The following is a 13,848-nucleotide window of genomic DNA, read 5'->3' on the forward strand; positions in this document are numbered from 1 at the left end:
GGCTAGGGAGAAGGCTTTGGAGGGTAGGGGGTGGAGGGTTGTGAGTGAAGTGGGGGAGCTTGTGTTTAAGTGATGGGGGTGTTTGTTGTGAGGTGTGTTGACGAGTTGCTAAAGGTAGGATGGATAGATGGCTTGTTTATGAATCATGATGAGATGAGAAGGTATGATTATAGTGTAATGAACTTGAAGAAAGCTTGCAGTTGCTTGCTAATATTAATATATAAGTCCCACCTTAAAGTCCCCCAATTACTATTTGTTCATGTTTCCCACGATTCGTGGAATAAAGCGATATGCACGCGTTGTCCAAGAATGACAAGATTAGACTTTTCATCCATTGCAAGACATTTTTACCACATCTATTCACGCCTAAAGTCCTAGCTTTGACCTTGATTTTGACCTCAACCACAGTGTCAATCTACCCCTGTGATGCACCAAAACTTTCACTATAGCTTAGCTTAAATAGCATTCTCCAAAACTCCCTTTCCCTTTTCAAGCCCAGCACCTTTAACAACACAATCCTGCTTTTTCATGAAATCAAAGTACTTGGTCAAATTCTCATTTCCCCCAAATTCAGGCCATTCTATTGAAATCTCATTCAAAATAGGCCACAGTGCAAAATCTGCTACAGATATCGTAGACCCGGCAATGAATTTTGCTTCAGCAGAATGAGCATCCCACAGCTCTAACTCCCGCTTGAATGGCTTGGCCCTGAACGGTTCTGCTCTCCATATATTTAGTAGCTCTCCGCTTTGCTGGAGTCGAGTAAATTGGCGAGCTAGGTCCGCCTGGGATCTCGGTCCTGAGTTTTGATCGTAGACGGAATCTAGGTACAGCATGATTGCGAGATCGCCGGAGATCGTTGACTTGCTGGAGTCGGAGTCCACGAATTTGACGGGCAGGTATTCGGGAACTGGAGAAGCATCGTTGCTACTGGCATCTTTCCAGTTAAAAGATGGCGAGAGCTTTCCTTCTGCCCAAGAAATATTCCGCCGAGCCAGAGAAAGCTTAACCCTTAGATCAGCAACAGCATCGCCGGATAAGAATAATTTCGGGTTATTGGAGATGTGGAGGACATCAAAGCCTTGACCATAAGACTCGGCCCAATCAAATTCGGCAGTCTGATTCTCCTTTCCAAAGGCTTTTAGCATCTTGTTGGATTCACCAGTCTCTCCGTTGATAACGGCCCTGGCTTCTGCTTTTGATTTGGCAACTGCACCTTGGCCCCAGATCTTAGTCTCGTCTTTATCCAGGAAGGTACCGATTTGTCTGAAAGTCAGAGAAATGCGACCACCGTCAAAAGCCAGCTCTTCGGGGGACTTCTCACTTGTCGTGCGCTTATCTTGTCGAACGCCATGCAGCCATCTCATGTTGGTGACTAGGCCGACTTTGCACATAGAATTGTGTGGAAGTAGAGCTCTGCACGACTGGCGGGGCGCAGGAGCTTCAGAAACCTCCTGATTATTCGGGTTCTTCGGTAGTCTCTTGGTTCGGAACACCATAGTTCTCTGCGCGCCGAGACTAACATTGGCAATGTATGTTTTGGGAACAATATCCAAAGTCTTGTCGCTATGCTCTGAAATATAGTCCATCCCATCTCGGTAAAATTGAATTAAAACATGATTAACCGGATGCCCAAGACTTTGCTCTACCCTGGCTTGAATCAACGATACTGTTGGCGAGAATGGTAGAAGAGGAGGCGATTCATCTGATGGATGGCGGTAGATTGGAATACTGCCATCCTCGGCCACGTCTCCTTGGACAGCAACGAGTCGTGGGACATCTCCACCTAGATGTGACATCTTTTGCCATCTCACCTCGTCGCGAAGCCTTTCAAAAATTCCATCTAACAGCTCCTCATGCAGGAGATTTTCGATTACAGTAGTGTCGCCCTCACAGATAGTGGTTGGCACAACGATATCAGAAGCATCGAACTGATTCTCATGGCTTGAAGTCGGGCTGTCGGGCCTTGATTGCTTGCCATCCATCTCGTTCATTTCTTCAATTTCGACCGTCTGCCCTTCAGTGTAGACAACCGATGCAGCTTCAGAGGAGGCGTCTGGAATAGGTGTGAGTGCCCGTAATGGGACTTCTGCGTCTCCTTGTTTCGGCATCTTCTCAAGAATTTCGGATGCACCATGAAGGGTTGCGGAAACTGGAGAAATACGTCCATTTTCGGATTTTGAGGGATGTTTATCTCCATCTGCTCCTATCGCTTTGGTTTTAGACTTTGAATGCCGCCTTCGGGTCTTGATCCTTGTTTTGACTCGTTCTCTCTTGATTCCTTCAGCTTCATCTTGGGCGGGTGGTGACTCGTTGGTGACGGTTCCACCATTTTCTGCAGCCGCAATTACTGGCGGTCCAGTTGACTTTGTAGGCGGTTTCGTGTTTGATGATCCGTCAGGTCTCAAATTCAGATTAGCCATCAGTCCTTCCAAGTTGCCGCCATTATCACGCCTACGTGGATTTCTTTGCGGAGGTATTGGCTGTTGCTCCACTTTCTTTCGTTGCAAGTCTCCGATAATCTCCTCGCTCTGCACTATATCACAGCCAGTAGCCTCGGTCAATTTCCTCAATGCCTCGTCATGCCTGGCTTTGCATCTATACCCCAGTCCATCCTCGACGATGGTAATGGCGTAACCATATTGAGCAGCATCCATTGCAGTTGCAAAGACGCTGATGTTCGTCAGACATCCGACCAAGAATATCTCTGTGACGAACTGAGATCGCAAGACCTGTACCAGATTCCCGTCCCGGAAAGCTGAGTAATATGACTTCGTAAAGATCAAATCCTTGTCGCAGTCAACTGCCAGCCTCACAGCATTGGTGAAGTTGCTTCCCAGGGACGATTGAATTGCCACGCGGGGTGTTCGGCCTTCTGGAATAGTCAGGAACGTCTCCTGGATCTCGTCTACGTCGACCTCGTCGTCCACCTCCAAACCATGGCTTGACTGCAAGGCTCGGCCATTGGACAAAGCAATCTTGCGTTGGAGCTCAAGAAGCTTGGGAGATGGTCCTCGAGGGCCTGACACTCTGCTTCCATCGCGACGATGTGGTGCCAAGAGCTGGTCATCTGTTATAACACTCTCGCTGTCTCCTTGGCTCCCATTGATTGCCCGAGATGCCTCGAACACGGTTTGAATCCATATTATGTTGTTTCCCGAGTCTCTGAATGCTGGAACGAGCTTAAGTATCCTTTCTATGAAATCGGAAGGGGTGTCAACGGGTAATAATCCGCCAGTCGAAACGAAGTCATTTTGAAGATCGAGCACAAATAGTGCCTGGCGCGTTCGCACAAATGGTATGTTCTGTTGGTTGATTTCAAACATTTTTGGCAATCTGCAGTAGAAGTATTAGTGATATGGTTGAGTAGAGGGTAGTCTGGATGACCGATTCAATAGATGGGGAGCTCTTCAACTAGAATCTGCCTGCCTGGGGTCGGCATTGGACATAGCAAGGACATTATTTGATCTTGTATGGCACGTTTCTGGAACCTACATTTATAGAAGTTGTGTTATTTTCATCGAATGGCAGAGTCATGACAACAGAATATAGCCGCGATATAGAGGGAAGATGCAGTGACACGGCATGGTTGAGATTCTGTAGGTTACCGGGGTCAATGCATTTCTTGGCGGTTTCGACGACTGTAACTGTGACAGAGCGTCAGATACGAGTATCTGCTGCGACTCTGAGAGTTCATGGACTTTGCAGGCAGAGGCAGGTCAAGAGGCCGCGGGTTCGCACGTAATATGGTATAGACAATGAGACTAGGGCAACGCAGGAAACTGAAGACCGGGGTGCAAAGTGCGGGCGGGCCGTCTGATCTGATATGGGGCTAATTGTTCGAACGGACCATTATCAACAGCCATTACACCGATAATTGAGGATAATCGACGGGCGGTGAACGAACGATTGGCCAGGGCGAGGAGGGGAGGAAGGGGGGGGGGTTGAAAAGGTATATGCAGAAAGACGTTGGAAAATGGATGGTGGGGCATGGCTACCCTGAGTTATAGTATAGTACTTGTATCCTTGGCGCATAATAATAACGATGAACCTAATATCAACCTATACAGTACTTACAGCCTTACCCTGCCCTGCCCTGCATACAAAAAGCGGCACTGACTTTGTTTCAAGTAGGTCACTACTCGGGCACATTTGAAAAGTCTCCATCAAGGGTACTGTACCCTTAGGTCCCTTCCTTGTGTCGACTGTCCCCGCGTCGTGCATGGCATCGCCAGCGAATAGCCCGCATTTTAAGGATGGGATACTTGCAGCTTCGAAGCTTCGTCCCTCTTCATGACTCGGAAGCCCGCCCGGCTCCTGCCGAGATGATCAGGATGCAGGTCTTGTTGCTGATCCGATGGGCATTGCTCACACACCCCTCTATTGGAGCGATGTGGTTACCCTTTCTAGATAAGGTGCAGAAGGGGGATATACAAAGGAAGTACTTCGTACCAAGTACTTGTACTGTAAGTCCTGTCCTGCATGTTCGCTTGATATCCCGCTCCACGCCCATAATAGCAAATGAGGCTTCGGAGGTTTGGCTAAATCTTGAGATTCTCTATGGATGAATACGAAAAAATGCAGCCCTCCTGCAGATCATAGACGTACTGTACTGTAGAACAGGTGTCTGCAATCTGGGCAAACTCCGGTGATCACCAACCGGCTCGGCGCCCAGGCCTCGTGCCCAACTTCGAGACTTGTCGAGTTGTCTACTCGACTGTATAATTTAAAGTTCGTATAAATTGGGAAAATGGAATGCCGCCAGTTTGGAGGCATATACAGACTCTGTGTGAAACATTACTTCACAAGTCACAACTCTGCCCAGGCCAGGTACCCTTATATATCGGCAGATGTTAGGCATAAACATGGTAGTCAATGATAGCAAGGTAACACTGCCGGAAGGAACCCACCACTAGTAGGTAGATGTGGGTGTTCGGACTGACCGATAGTTGGCTTATAATAGATGTATATGCAAGGAGGCTCATAAGTAGTGAATAAAAGATTTAGAAGAAGAAGAAGAAGAAGAAGAAGAAGATGTGAGATGTGATAAGGTTCTCAGAGCTCAAATTCGTGGATGGAATAGTTTATAATATATAAGGCGGAGTGAGACTTTACAGTACAGAGTGAAAGTTGATGAGATAATGACTGAACCGCGGGCCTCGGCTTCTGTGGGGATCGGTTAGCGGCTTACCCCTGATTTTCACGAGGGCTTCACGACAACATTAGTGAACGGTTCCTCTAGATCAGTACTTTTGAATTGTCACATTCGTCCTCGTAAGAGATTCTATTATTCGTGAATTGCAGAAGAATTCTACACCATCAGATATACATGAACGCAGCTCCGTAGAGCTATTAACACCATGGCTTCCTACAAGCACTTCCTCGTCGATACACCTTTTCCCTTTGTAGCACATGTGCAAATAAACCGGCCGAAAAAGATGAATGCCTTCTTGTTTGTACTCCCTACCCTTCCCAGCTTCACCCAAGCTATGCCAATGTGCTAATGCACGTAGCGAGGAAATGTGGCTAGAATACAAAACCGTCATAGACACCCTCTCCCTGTCCCCCGACATCCGTGCCATAATTGTTTCCGGCGCCGGAGACCGCGCCTTCTGCTCAGGTCTCGACGTGCAAGCCGCAAGCCAGAACGGCGTATTGGCAGAGAAGAAGAATTCAACACCAACGGATACGGCGCGGAAAGCGGTGGCGATTAAGAGACATGTGCAGGAGTTCCAGGACTGTATTAGCAGTGCCGAGAAATGCGAGAAGCGTATGTCTGGCCTCAATCTATACTGTGTGAGAGGGGGAGTTGAGCTGATAAGAAAGGATTATAGCGGTTATTTGCGTAATGCATGGAATCTCCTTCGGTCTGGCAATCGACATATCTTCATGCGCCGATATCCGAATCTGCACATCAGACACGAAATTCGCCGTCAAGGAAGTCGACATCGGCCTCGCAGCAGACATCGGGACGCTCTCTCGACTGCCGAAAATCGTAGGCAGCTTCTCCTGGGTAAAAGACGTCGCTCTCTCGGCGCGGATCTTCTCGGGCGATGAGGCGCTGCGGGTTGGGTTTGTTAGTTACGCTTTACCGACAAAGCAAGACGCGATAGCCAAGGCTTTGGAACTGGCCAAACTACTGGCGGAGAAGAGTCCGATTGCTGTACAGGGGACGAAGGAGCTGCTGAATCATGCGAGGGATAATAAGTTGGCCGATAGCTTGAGGTATACGGGGGTTTGGAATAGTGCTGCGATTCAGACGACGGATGTGGAGAGGGCTATGCTGAGTGGGCTGAAGAAGACGAGGCCGACGTTTGAGAAGCTGTGATGTGGATAAAGATGATGAAGTTATGATGCATGAAATCTTTATAACATGGTTTATGGGCATATTTGTCCTGTATGCTTGACAGATCTTATTCTCCACCTCTTCCTCTTCCATTCCCGCCAGGTTCCCACCATCTCCCGAGTACTATAGCACATGTAACCAGATAAGTCTGCTCTTCCCATACCGGAGAATACGCATCATAAATCCACCATAACCCAATCCCACACCCCAACCCTCATCCATCCATTCCACTCCCTAAAACCCACCACCGGAACCTCCGACAGGATCTCAACCGCAGTCTATACATATATCCGCCTCGAATCGCAACATTGCTTGCCACAGCTTCAGTATACGTGTATACATACCTGATTTCATTCCGCGCGGTTTTCAAGGCGACTAGTTTTTGAGATCCTTCGGCACTGCCGATCGAGGAGAGCTTCGGGGGTAAGGGTAAGCCAGTCCTATAGGGGTTTATCAAGACGTGGACTTCTGCTCCTTTTCCAGACAAATGGTTTATAAGATACGGAAAGTAAAGCATACGGTATGATGATAAGGCAGCGTTTATTTCTTTCCGAAAAGGGGAACGGATAGGCTGGGTTTGGGTTTAGGGGTGCTCGCTTGAGTTGAATTACTACTGTAGAATAGCATAGCATAGGTACCTACATGTACTAAAGAGAAGGTGAAAAAAAAAAACTTTAGATTTATTAAAGCTTAATAGAAACTATAATTTATAGCTAAATTGATTCTAAAATAAAACCCCGTACTCTATCTTTAGAAAGTCTAATAACAAATATATCAATCCTAGTTCACAACCGCACTACTCCACCCCACCCTAACTAAGATTAAGCATCCGCATCCGCACCGCACCCCCCCACACCACCAGAAATTCCAGATTTTCGTATAAACTAAAATAAGCGCACTCGCTTCAACAAAACATCTAAATGGTCGGGTGGTGTAGTTGGTTATCACATCTCGTTAACAGTATTACTGTGACATAAAACCGAGAAGGTCCTGGGATCGAACCCCAGCTTGATCATTAGTTTTTTGTACTTTTTATTTTAATCTTCTTGACTATTTGGGGCGTGTTGGGTGGGAGGTATATGGACTACTTATCTTTTGCTTGGAAGCCTCTTTTCTTAGCTTTGTAGGGTTTTGGTCATAGGGAGGGACGTAAAATAGATGGTGAGAGATTCTTTTTCCTTTTATTTATTTATTTTTGATTCCATTTATAGAAGCGTCTTCATTTCGTGACGATCTTCATTCCAAAATACAGTACATCCATCCATGGAATGTCTTTCTCAACTGGGTATCTATGCACGCTCTAAACTCTCGTCTCCTAAAATATGCATATGCACGCCAGCGCTTAAACATGAGCATACGCTTTCTTCTCAAACGTGCTACTATCCCCACTCCCCGTCTCTACATGTTCCGCTTCCTTCCCCTTGCTCTCTTTCGATTCATGCGCACCAGCACCAGCACCACCCCCAACACGCCTCCTCGCACGAACATCAGAGCTAACGGTAGCCTCATACTCAAGCAACAGCTCCCCATTCTTCCCATAGCGCCTAGGCTCCTCCCTCGCGACGCGCACGACGTCCAGACAGCCGGCCCATCCGCTCTTGGTCTTGCGGAATATGTTGTCGATTTCCTCGAGCGAGCGGTAGGCGGTTTCCGGGTAGAAGAAGTAGACGACGGGGAAGATGAAGGCGTTGATTACGGCGAAGATTACGTAGGTTTTGTAGCCGATGGAACTGAATGCCACGGGTGTGATCATGACGACCATGAAGTTGAAAGCCCTGATAATGTTAGTTAGTGATCGGTAGGCCTAATTATCAGAGCAAGGGTGTAAGTGAGGGGATATGGACATACCAGTTTGCAGAAGTCGACAGACCATTCGCGGGAGCACGGATCTTCAAGGGAACGATCTCAGCGGGATAGAGCCATGTCATGCCTAGCCAACCGACGGCGAAGAAGGTGTTGAAGACGAAGAGGAAGGTGGCGGAAACGATGCCAGATGGTGTGGCGCCTGAGAGTGGTTGGCCACGGGCAATGGCAGCAGCTGCATCGCGTTGTGAGATGTAGTTCATACCAGCCAAGATGGCCATGGATCCGGACATTCCAGCAACGCCTACGAGCATGAGAGTTCGGCGGCCGAATCGCTCGATTGTGTAGACGGCAAACCAGGATGCGATGAAATACTCGGTTCCGTTGCATGCAGCCAGCACACTCGAAGTCGTGTCACCCAGGTTGATGTATTGCTTGTAAATTGTTGGGGCGTAATAAGTAATTAAATTAATTCCTGACACCTGTTGAAAGACCTGATTGACGTATCCAAGGACGACACGGTGGAAGTTTCTTTCTGGGCCCATTGTGAACAAGTCGGCCCATCCGTGGGCCTTCGTTTCAAGGACGGTGTCCTTGATCTCCATGAATTCGGTCTGGACAATATGATGTTCAACCGGAAGGTTCTCTAGAGCAGCAATGACATTCATGGCTTCATCTTCATTACCCCTAAGTATGAGCCACTGTTGGTCTATTAGCTTGTGTTGTTGCAAGAAAAGAAAAAAGCGGGGGGGGGGGGGGGGGGAAAGTACTTACTCGGGGAGATTCCGGCATTTCTAGAATGAGTGCAAGCAAGAACAGAGCAAAGACAATCTGGAGAGCAATTGGGAAACGCCATGAAACTGGGTTTGGGTCCAGATACGAAAAGGCAAAGTCAACCCAGTAAGATAGACATATGCCACCGGTAATCATAGCTCCTTCAATCATGACCATCTTTCCACGTTTGTGAGACTTGGAAGTTTCCGAAGCCCATGTAGGCACCGTAGACGTATTCATACCATTGCCAAAACCAGTAATAATTCTTCCAACAATGAGGTGGGGAAGACTGAAGGCAGTGGTTTGCAAAGTGGCGCCGATGACCATGATAGCAGATCCCATGAAGATCATCTTCCTCCTCCCCAGTATATCGCCGATGAAGATGGTGATGATAGCACCGATGAAACATCCGACATTGTAACTGGCTACGGTTATGCCTTGTATCGTGGAGATATGATTGTTGGTAGGATTGTGGACTGAATCGATTTCGGGGAATTGCTTGACCCATGTTCCAAGGGTCAAAAGCCCCCCAGTTACACCTTGGTCATAACCAAAAAGACTATAAAATTGTCAGCTACTGTATACGTTCACTTGAATCCTTGATTATGCCTCGATTGGGGAAGTCGATTTGGCCATTGCAAATAATAATAGGCGCCTGCAAAAGACTTGCAGATCCGAGTAAGAAAGTCCCACAAAGGTCGCATACTTTGGCATATGCATACCCCGCCTTGCCTTTGGGGGTGATCCCCGCATGACGATGCGTTCAATGACTCGCATGAAATCGAACGATTATAGGAGGAGAAATCGAGGGGATCTTACAAGAAATCAATACCGGCAATGATGCCAACAGCGAGATTCAGCCTCTGGCCACGGAAGCCAAAGTACTTTGAGCCACCAAACATGGTGATGGAGAGGCGTGTGAGAAAGAATGAGACTTTGAGCTGAAACCTTCAAGCTTTGTTTCCTGAAGCCAAGATAATGGCATAATATTGAGGGGAAAAGTTAGATGAGAGGAGCGAAAAGAACGGGATGCAAAAACCTGGGACGTCCTTATGTATTTAAGAGCTCATCCAATACCTACCTTATTCAGGTAGTACATGAACTACCAGGGCAGAGTTTGTATCTCGTAAGATTTTAGATTTTAGATTTTAGATTGCCCGATGGATGTGTACCTACTTACCTACCTAACTCACTAACTGTCCGGGGTTCTTTTTTAACAGTACAATTCTCTTGGTATGACGGAGCTCGACACGGCTTTCTCTCATCATTCCAGAGGTCACGCGCTCCCTCTAAGCCTCAAGGAACCCTGTTCCCTGATCGAAGAAGCATCATGTGATTGTGGAGGAAGGCTGAATCTGCTGTGTATTTGCGCCTTTACTCGAGTAGGTACGATGATGGTAAATCCCCCGCCGTTTCGATTGTGGAGAAGATCTCGGGAAGCGCCAGGGCCAGAGAAGGACGGATTACCCGAATAGGTGAGCCGGTGTCCAATGGGATCATAGATGTAAGCCGAGATTTTCCCGTTGACCGCCACTTACACTTACTGTACAGTAACCGTTGCTGGTACGTCATCGTGGGATTTCCCCTGAAAAGATGGGGACTCCATACTTGTACAGTACTGTACCTCATCATCTTGAGATGTTCTAGTCGGCATGAAAACAATTCCTTTGGAGGATAAGCCTGTGCATATCCTGAACTTTTGTCCTTGACAACCGTTGGCTAAAGACCTGCCGAGACGTACAAGGAGTCTTTCGAGGTTCGACAAAAGCCAGAGCCGAACCTTAAGCCCAATCACTTCGGTACTTAACAGGCCGAGTACATGTACGGGAGAGTAGTGCTACGGCGAGGTATACGCTACTTGACCGAGTTATACTTCGTAAGTGAAAGTCTGTGACGATCAGCGCTGACTCCAGATTCCTCGGTCCGAATGCCACCACCCGAACCGCTCGGAGTAGGGGAATCCGATTTACGAACCTTGCTCTAGATTGTGTCAACTTGGCAAACCCGAAGTCTCCAGCGCTTTCTACATTGAACATCTGGAACGCAGGATGAATATAGATGGATGGATGGATGGATGGATGAAGCGATTCCGCATCTCGCTCTGGGATATTGAAATACACCACCGCCGGCGCGTAGTACGCTCGCTTCATTACTTCATTTACAGATTTCTGGGCAAGGAGTCATGTCATGATGTCCCTCATTCAGTGCTGTTTTATGAAGAAGACGAAGAGAAGAAGAAGAGAACTCTCATGTACTATTTCACATCATCTACTGAGAATTCGAAGGACTGCGCTGGGCTGGGCTGGTCATTGCTAGTTAGACTGTACCGCTCTAACGAACCTAGGGTTTGCGTCAATTTTGTTGAGTTACTGTACTGATAATTCCCCTGAAGATTCTATACATCGCGAGATATTTAAGTAACGAACCTCATTTCCTTGTATTTCGTCAAGACAAGCGTGACGTTTGGTCTTCTGGGATAGGAGGCTGCTTGTTGTGCATGCTTCAAGAGGTATAATATATATAAGCCTCCAAGTTGCATGCTTATCAAGATTTACGATCTGTTTTTGAATCCAAGTTGAATGCCCTACTTGTTCTGTGACTTTCAAAGTGTGAAAATGAAGCTTGTATTGGGAAAAGTATGCATGATTCTCACATAAGTAGGTTTGGAAAGTCACAATTTATTGGGATCGTCAAAGTGTATATAATATAGTCCATAATGTCCATTTGATCGGCTGAGCCAGAAGGATCTAACTATCTAGCTTTTCAGAGGTGTCACGTCTCTCAAAATGAGCAACAACCGCAAATGTAGGTAAAATTCAGAGGGAATCTTACCAAGCAAGTTCAAGGAAGAACGCGCTCGAAGACACAAGAGAGCTCACCAGGCTGAATCGCCATTACCGCCGTCCTGAGCAGGCTCAAGCGCACCGTCACCACCACCATATGCAGCTTCGCCAGAAGTCTCGGCACCGCCGCCACCTCCGTAACCATTGGCTTGACCAGCATCTGCATTCTCGACGATTGGCTCCTTGCAGCGGACTTTCGTATGACCCATTTGCGAGCAATTGGAACATTTCACTCGAGAGTAGTCTCGGGGCTTGAAGCAGTCAGTGAGTGCTCAACAACTGTAAAAATGCCGAGGCAGACTACTCCACATACCTTGGGACATTCACGAGAAACATGACCGACCTCGTCGCAGTTTCGGCAAATCAACACACGCTCGTTGGTGCAGTCCTGCTTTCGATGACCCTCTGGGAAGATATGTTAGCTTCTATAATTTCCCAAATCTTGTGGGGGATTCTGGGACCAGACTTACCCTCTCCGCAGTTGTGGCATGCGCCGCCCCCACCACCACCTCCACCACCCTGAGGACAGTCCTAGATAAGACAGTTAGAGTCTGACATGTTGGGGAACGGATTCGTGGTGACTTACCTTGGCAAAGTGTCCCTTCTCATCACAAACCTTACAGACAACATTGGCTGCAGAACGAGGTTCAGGGCATTCCTTGGAACCATGACCTGACTTTCCACAGTTGCGGCAAGCATATCTGTCAGGACGGGGCTCTTTACAGTCTCGAATTCCTAGAGCACTTTGTCAGACGGGTTTTGAGATGATTTCTGCAAGGATCGACTTACGGTGACCCTCGCCCTCACAATTGTAACAGCGAAGCACTGCCCGCTCGGCGTTTTCCATCTTCTCCTGGTCACAGTTCTTGTAGATATGGCCAAGTTCATTGCAGTTGGAGCTGAATTGTTAGCAAAAGGGAACCATAACAACCCAGAGCAAATATACTGACCACTTCGGAAGGCCACAATCGACAGGAACACCAGCATCGGCCAGTCGCTCAAGGTTTTCCTCAGGGGTAGATGGCCAATGCTCCCTCTCCCTGGGTCGATGTGGAAGATCCGAAAAGCGCCAGTTAACGGTGTATTTCTTGTTGAGATTACCCTGAAGGTCCATATTGGTATATGTGACCAGAAGCTCCTTTTCGATACCAATGAGGTAAACTTTTATGTCCTGGCTCCGAAAGCCTTTCTCCATGTCGACATACGTAGTCTCCGGACAGGCTTTGAAATATTTCAGAGCAGCCTCCTTGACATCGTCGAGGTCGTGATCTTCGGCGGCGGCCATGATCTGAGCCCACGCCTCCTCCGCAGCAACCTCCTCGACGCCAGAGTAGTCGATCTTCCGCGGGTTCTTGCACTTGGAAGTAGTGTGCCCTGAACAATCTTGTCAGCAAGTTGAGCGTGTGAGAAGTGAAAAAGCTCACCTTCTTCCTTGCAGTTGTTACATGTTCGGGGTTCGCCGCTTGGGCAATCGCTAGCCTAGTTTCGAAGTCAGACCAACTGTCACAGGATAGAGAGGTATGGGAATACTCACACGGTGACCAACTTCCTCACAGAGATGGCAAGTGCCCGTGAATTCGCGCTCAACTCGTTCGTTGGTGCACTCCGTCTTCGAATGTCCCTCTTCGCCACAATTATAGCATGGTCTGGGCTTGGGTGGCTCTGTGCATGATTGCTTGGAATGGCTGACGAGAGTTAGCAGCAGTCGAAGAACATTTGAGAGGTATACCAACCCAGTCTGACCACAATTGAAACACTGTCCGCTGAAACCGCCACCTTCACCACCTCCACCACCTCCAGCATCACCACCACTGTAATCCTCGGCAGCGCCGGCAGCATTGTCCCATGACATCTTTAAGTAGTGTTTCGGTTTAGACTCCTGCAGGTTGAGATATTAGCGACGTTCAAGAAATGAAAGAGTTTTAGTGGGCCGAGACAGATGTGAATGGCAGCGGAACAAAAAGCGTAGAGCGAAGTACTTCTGAGTAGAGCAACTTGCAGTCCCCAACCGAGGAACAGTGATATGATTTTTAAAGAAAGAAGTGCGAAGATGAATGTGGGATGGGGAATGAGGATGGAGGA

At 47.8% G+C, this 13,848-nt stretch overlaps 4 protein-coding genes and 1 non-coding gene across 5 annotated transcripts; 2 read left to right on the forward strand and 3 right to left on the reverse strand.

Moving 5' to 3' along the window:
• Window positions 1-455: 455 nt before the first annotated feature.
• On the reverse strand, window positions 456-3,326 carry Alkbh2 (DNA oxidative demethylase; the record flags this gene model as incomplete). The annotated part of the gene is made up of 1 exon (XM_031150871.1): window positions 456-3,326. One exon carries the CDS (start codon window positions 3,324-3,326, stop codon window positions 456-458), a length of 2,871 nt encoding a protein of 956 aa, XP_031004077.1.
• A 2,013-nt stretch (window positions 3,327-5,339) lies between these two features.
• On the forward strand, window positions 5,340-6,328 carry Ech1 (Delta(3,5)-Delta(2,4)-dienoyl-CoA isomerase, mitochondrial; the record flags this gene model as incomplete). The annotated part of the gene is made up of 3 exons (XM_031150872.1): window positions 5,340-5,452; window positions 5,514-5,770; window positions 5,835-6,328. Coding segments are annotated over 3 exons (864 nt in total), but the record flags the coding sequence as incomplete, so codon positions are not given.
• Window positions 6,329-7,268: 940 nt separating this feature from the next.
• On the forward strand, window positions 7,269-7,361 carry LHYA1_G005931. The gene has a single exon. It is a non-coding gene; the product is annotated as a tRNA-Val (tRNA).
• Window positions 7,362-7,688: 327 nt separating this feature from the next.
• Window positions 7,689-9,825, reverse strand: STL1_1 (Sugar transporter STL1; the record flags this gene model as incomplete). The annotated part of the gene is made up of 4 exons (XM_031150873.1): window positions 7,689-8,121; window positions 8,195-8,850; window positions 8,924-9,482; window positions 9,743-9,825. 4 exons carry the CDS (start codon window positions 9,823-9,825, stop codon window positions 7,689-7,691), a joined length of 1,731 nt encoding a protein of 576 aa, XP_031004082.1.
• Window positions 9,826-11,798: 1,973 nt separating this feature from the next.
• Window positions 11,799-13,618, reverse strand: GIS2_1 (Zinc finger protein; the record flags this gene model as incomplete). The annotated part of the gene is made up of 9 exons (XM_031150874.1): window positions 11,799-12,017; window positions 12,080-12,171; window positions 12,237-12,297; window positions 12,353-12,501; window positions 12,556-12,665; window positions 12,717-13,140; window positions 13,191-13,245; window positions 13,301-13,451; window positions 13,500-13,618. The coding sequence occupies 9 exons, from the start codon at window positions 13,616-13,618 to the stop codon at window positions 11,799-11,801; spliced, it is 1,380 nt and encodes a 459-aa protein (XP_031004081.1).
• Window positions 13,619-13,848: the final 230 nt, after the last annotated feature.

Source organism: Lachnellula hyalina (genome assembly GCF_007821495.1).
Source record: "Lachnellula hyalina strain CBS 185.66 chromosome Unknown contig00100, whole genome shotgun sequence".
Lineage (NCBI taxonomy): Eukaryota > Fungi > Ascomycota > Leotiomycetes > Helotiales > Lachnaceae > Lachnellula > Lachnellula hyalina.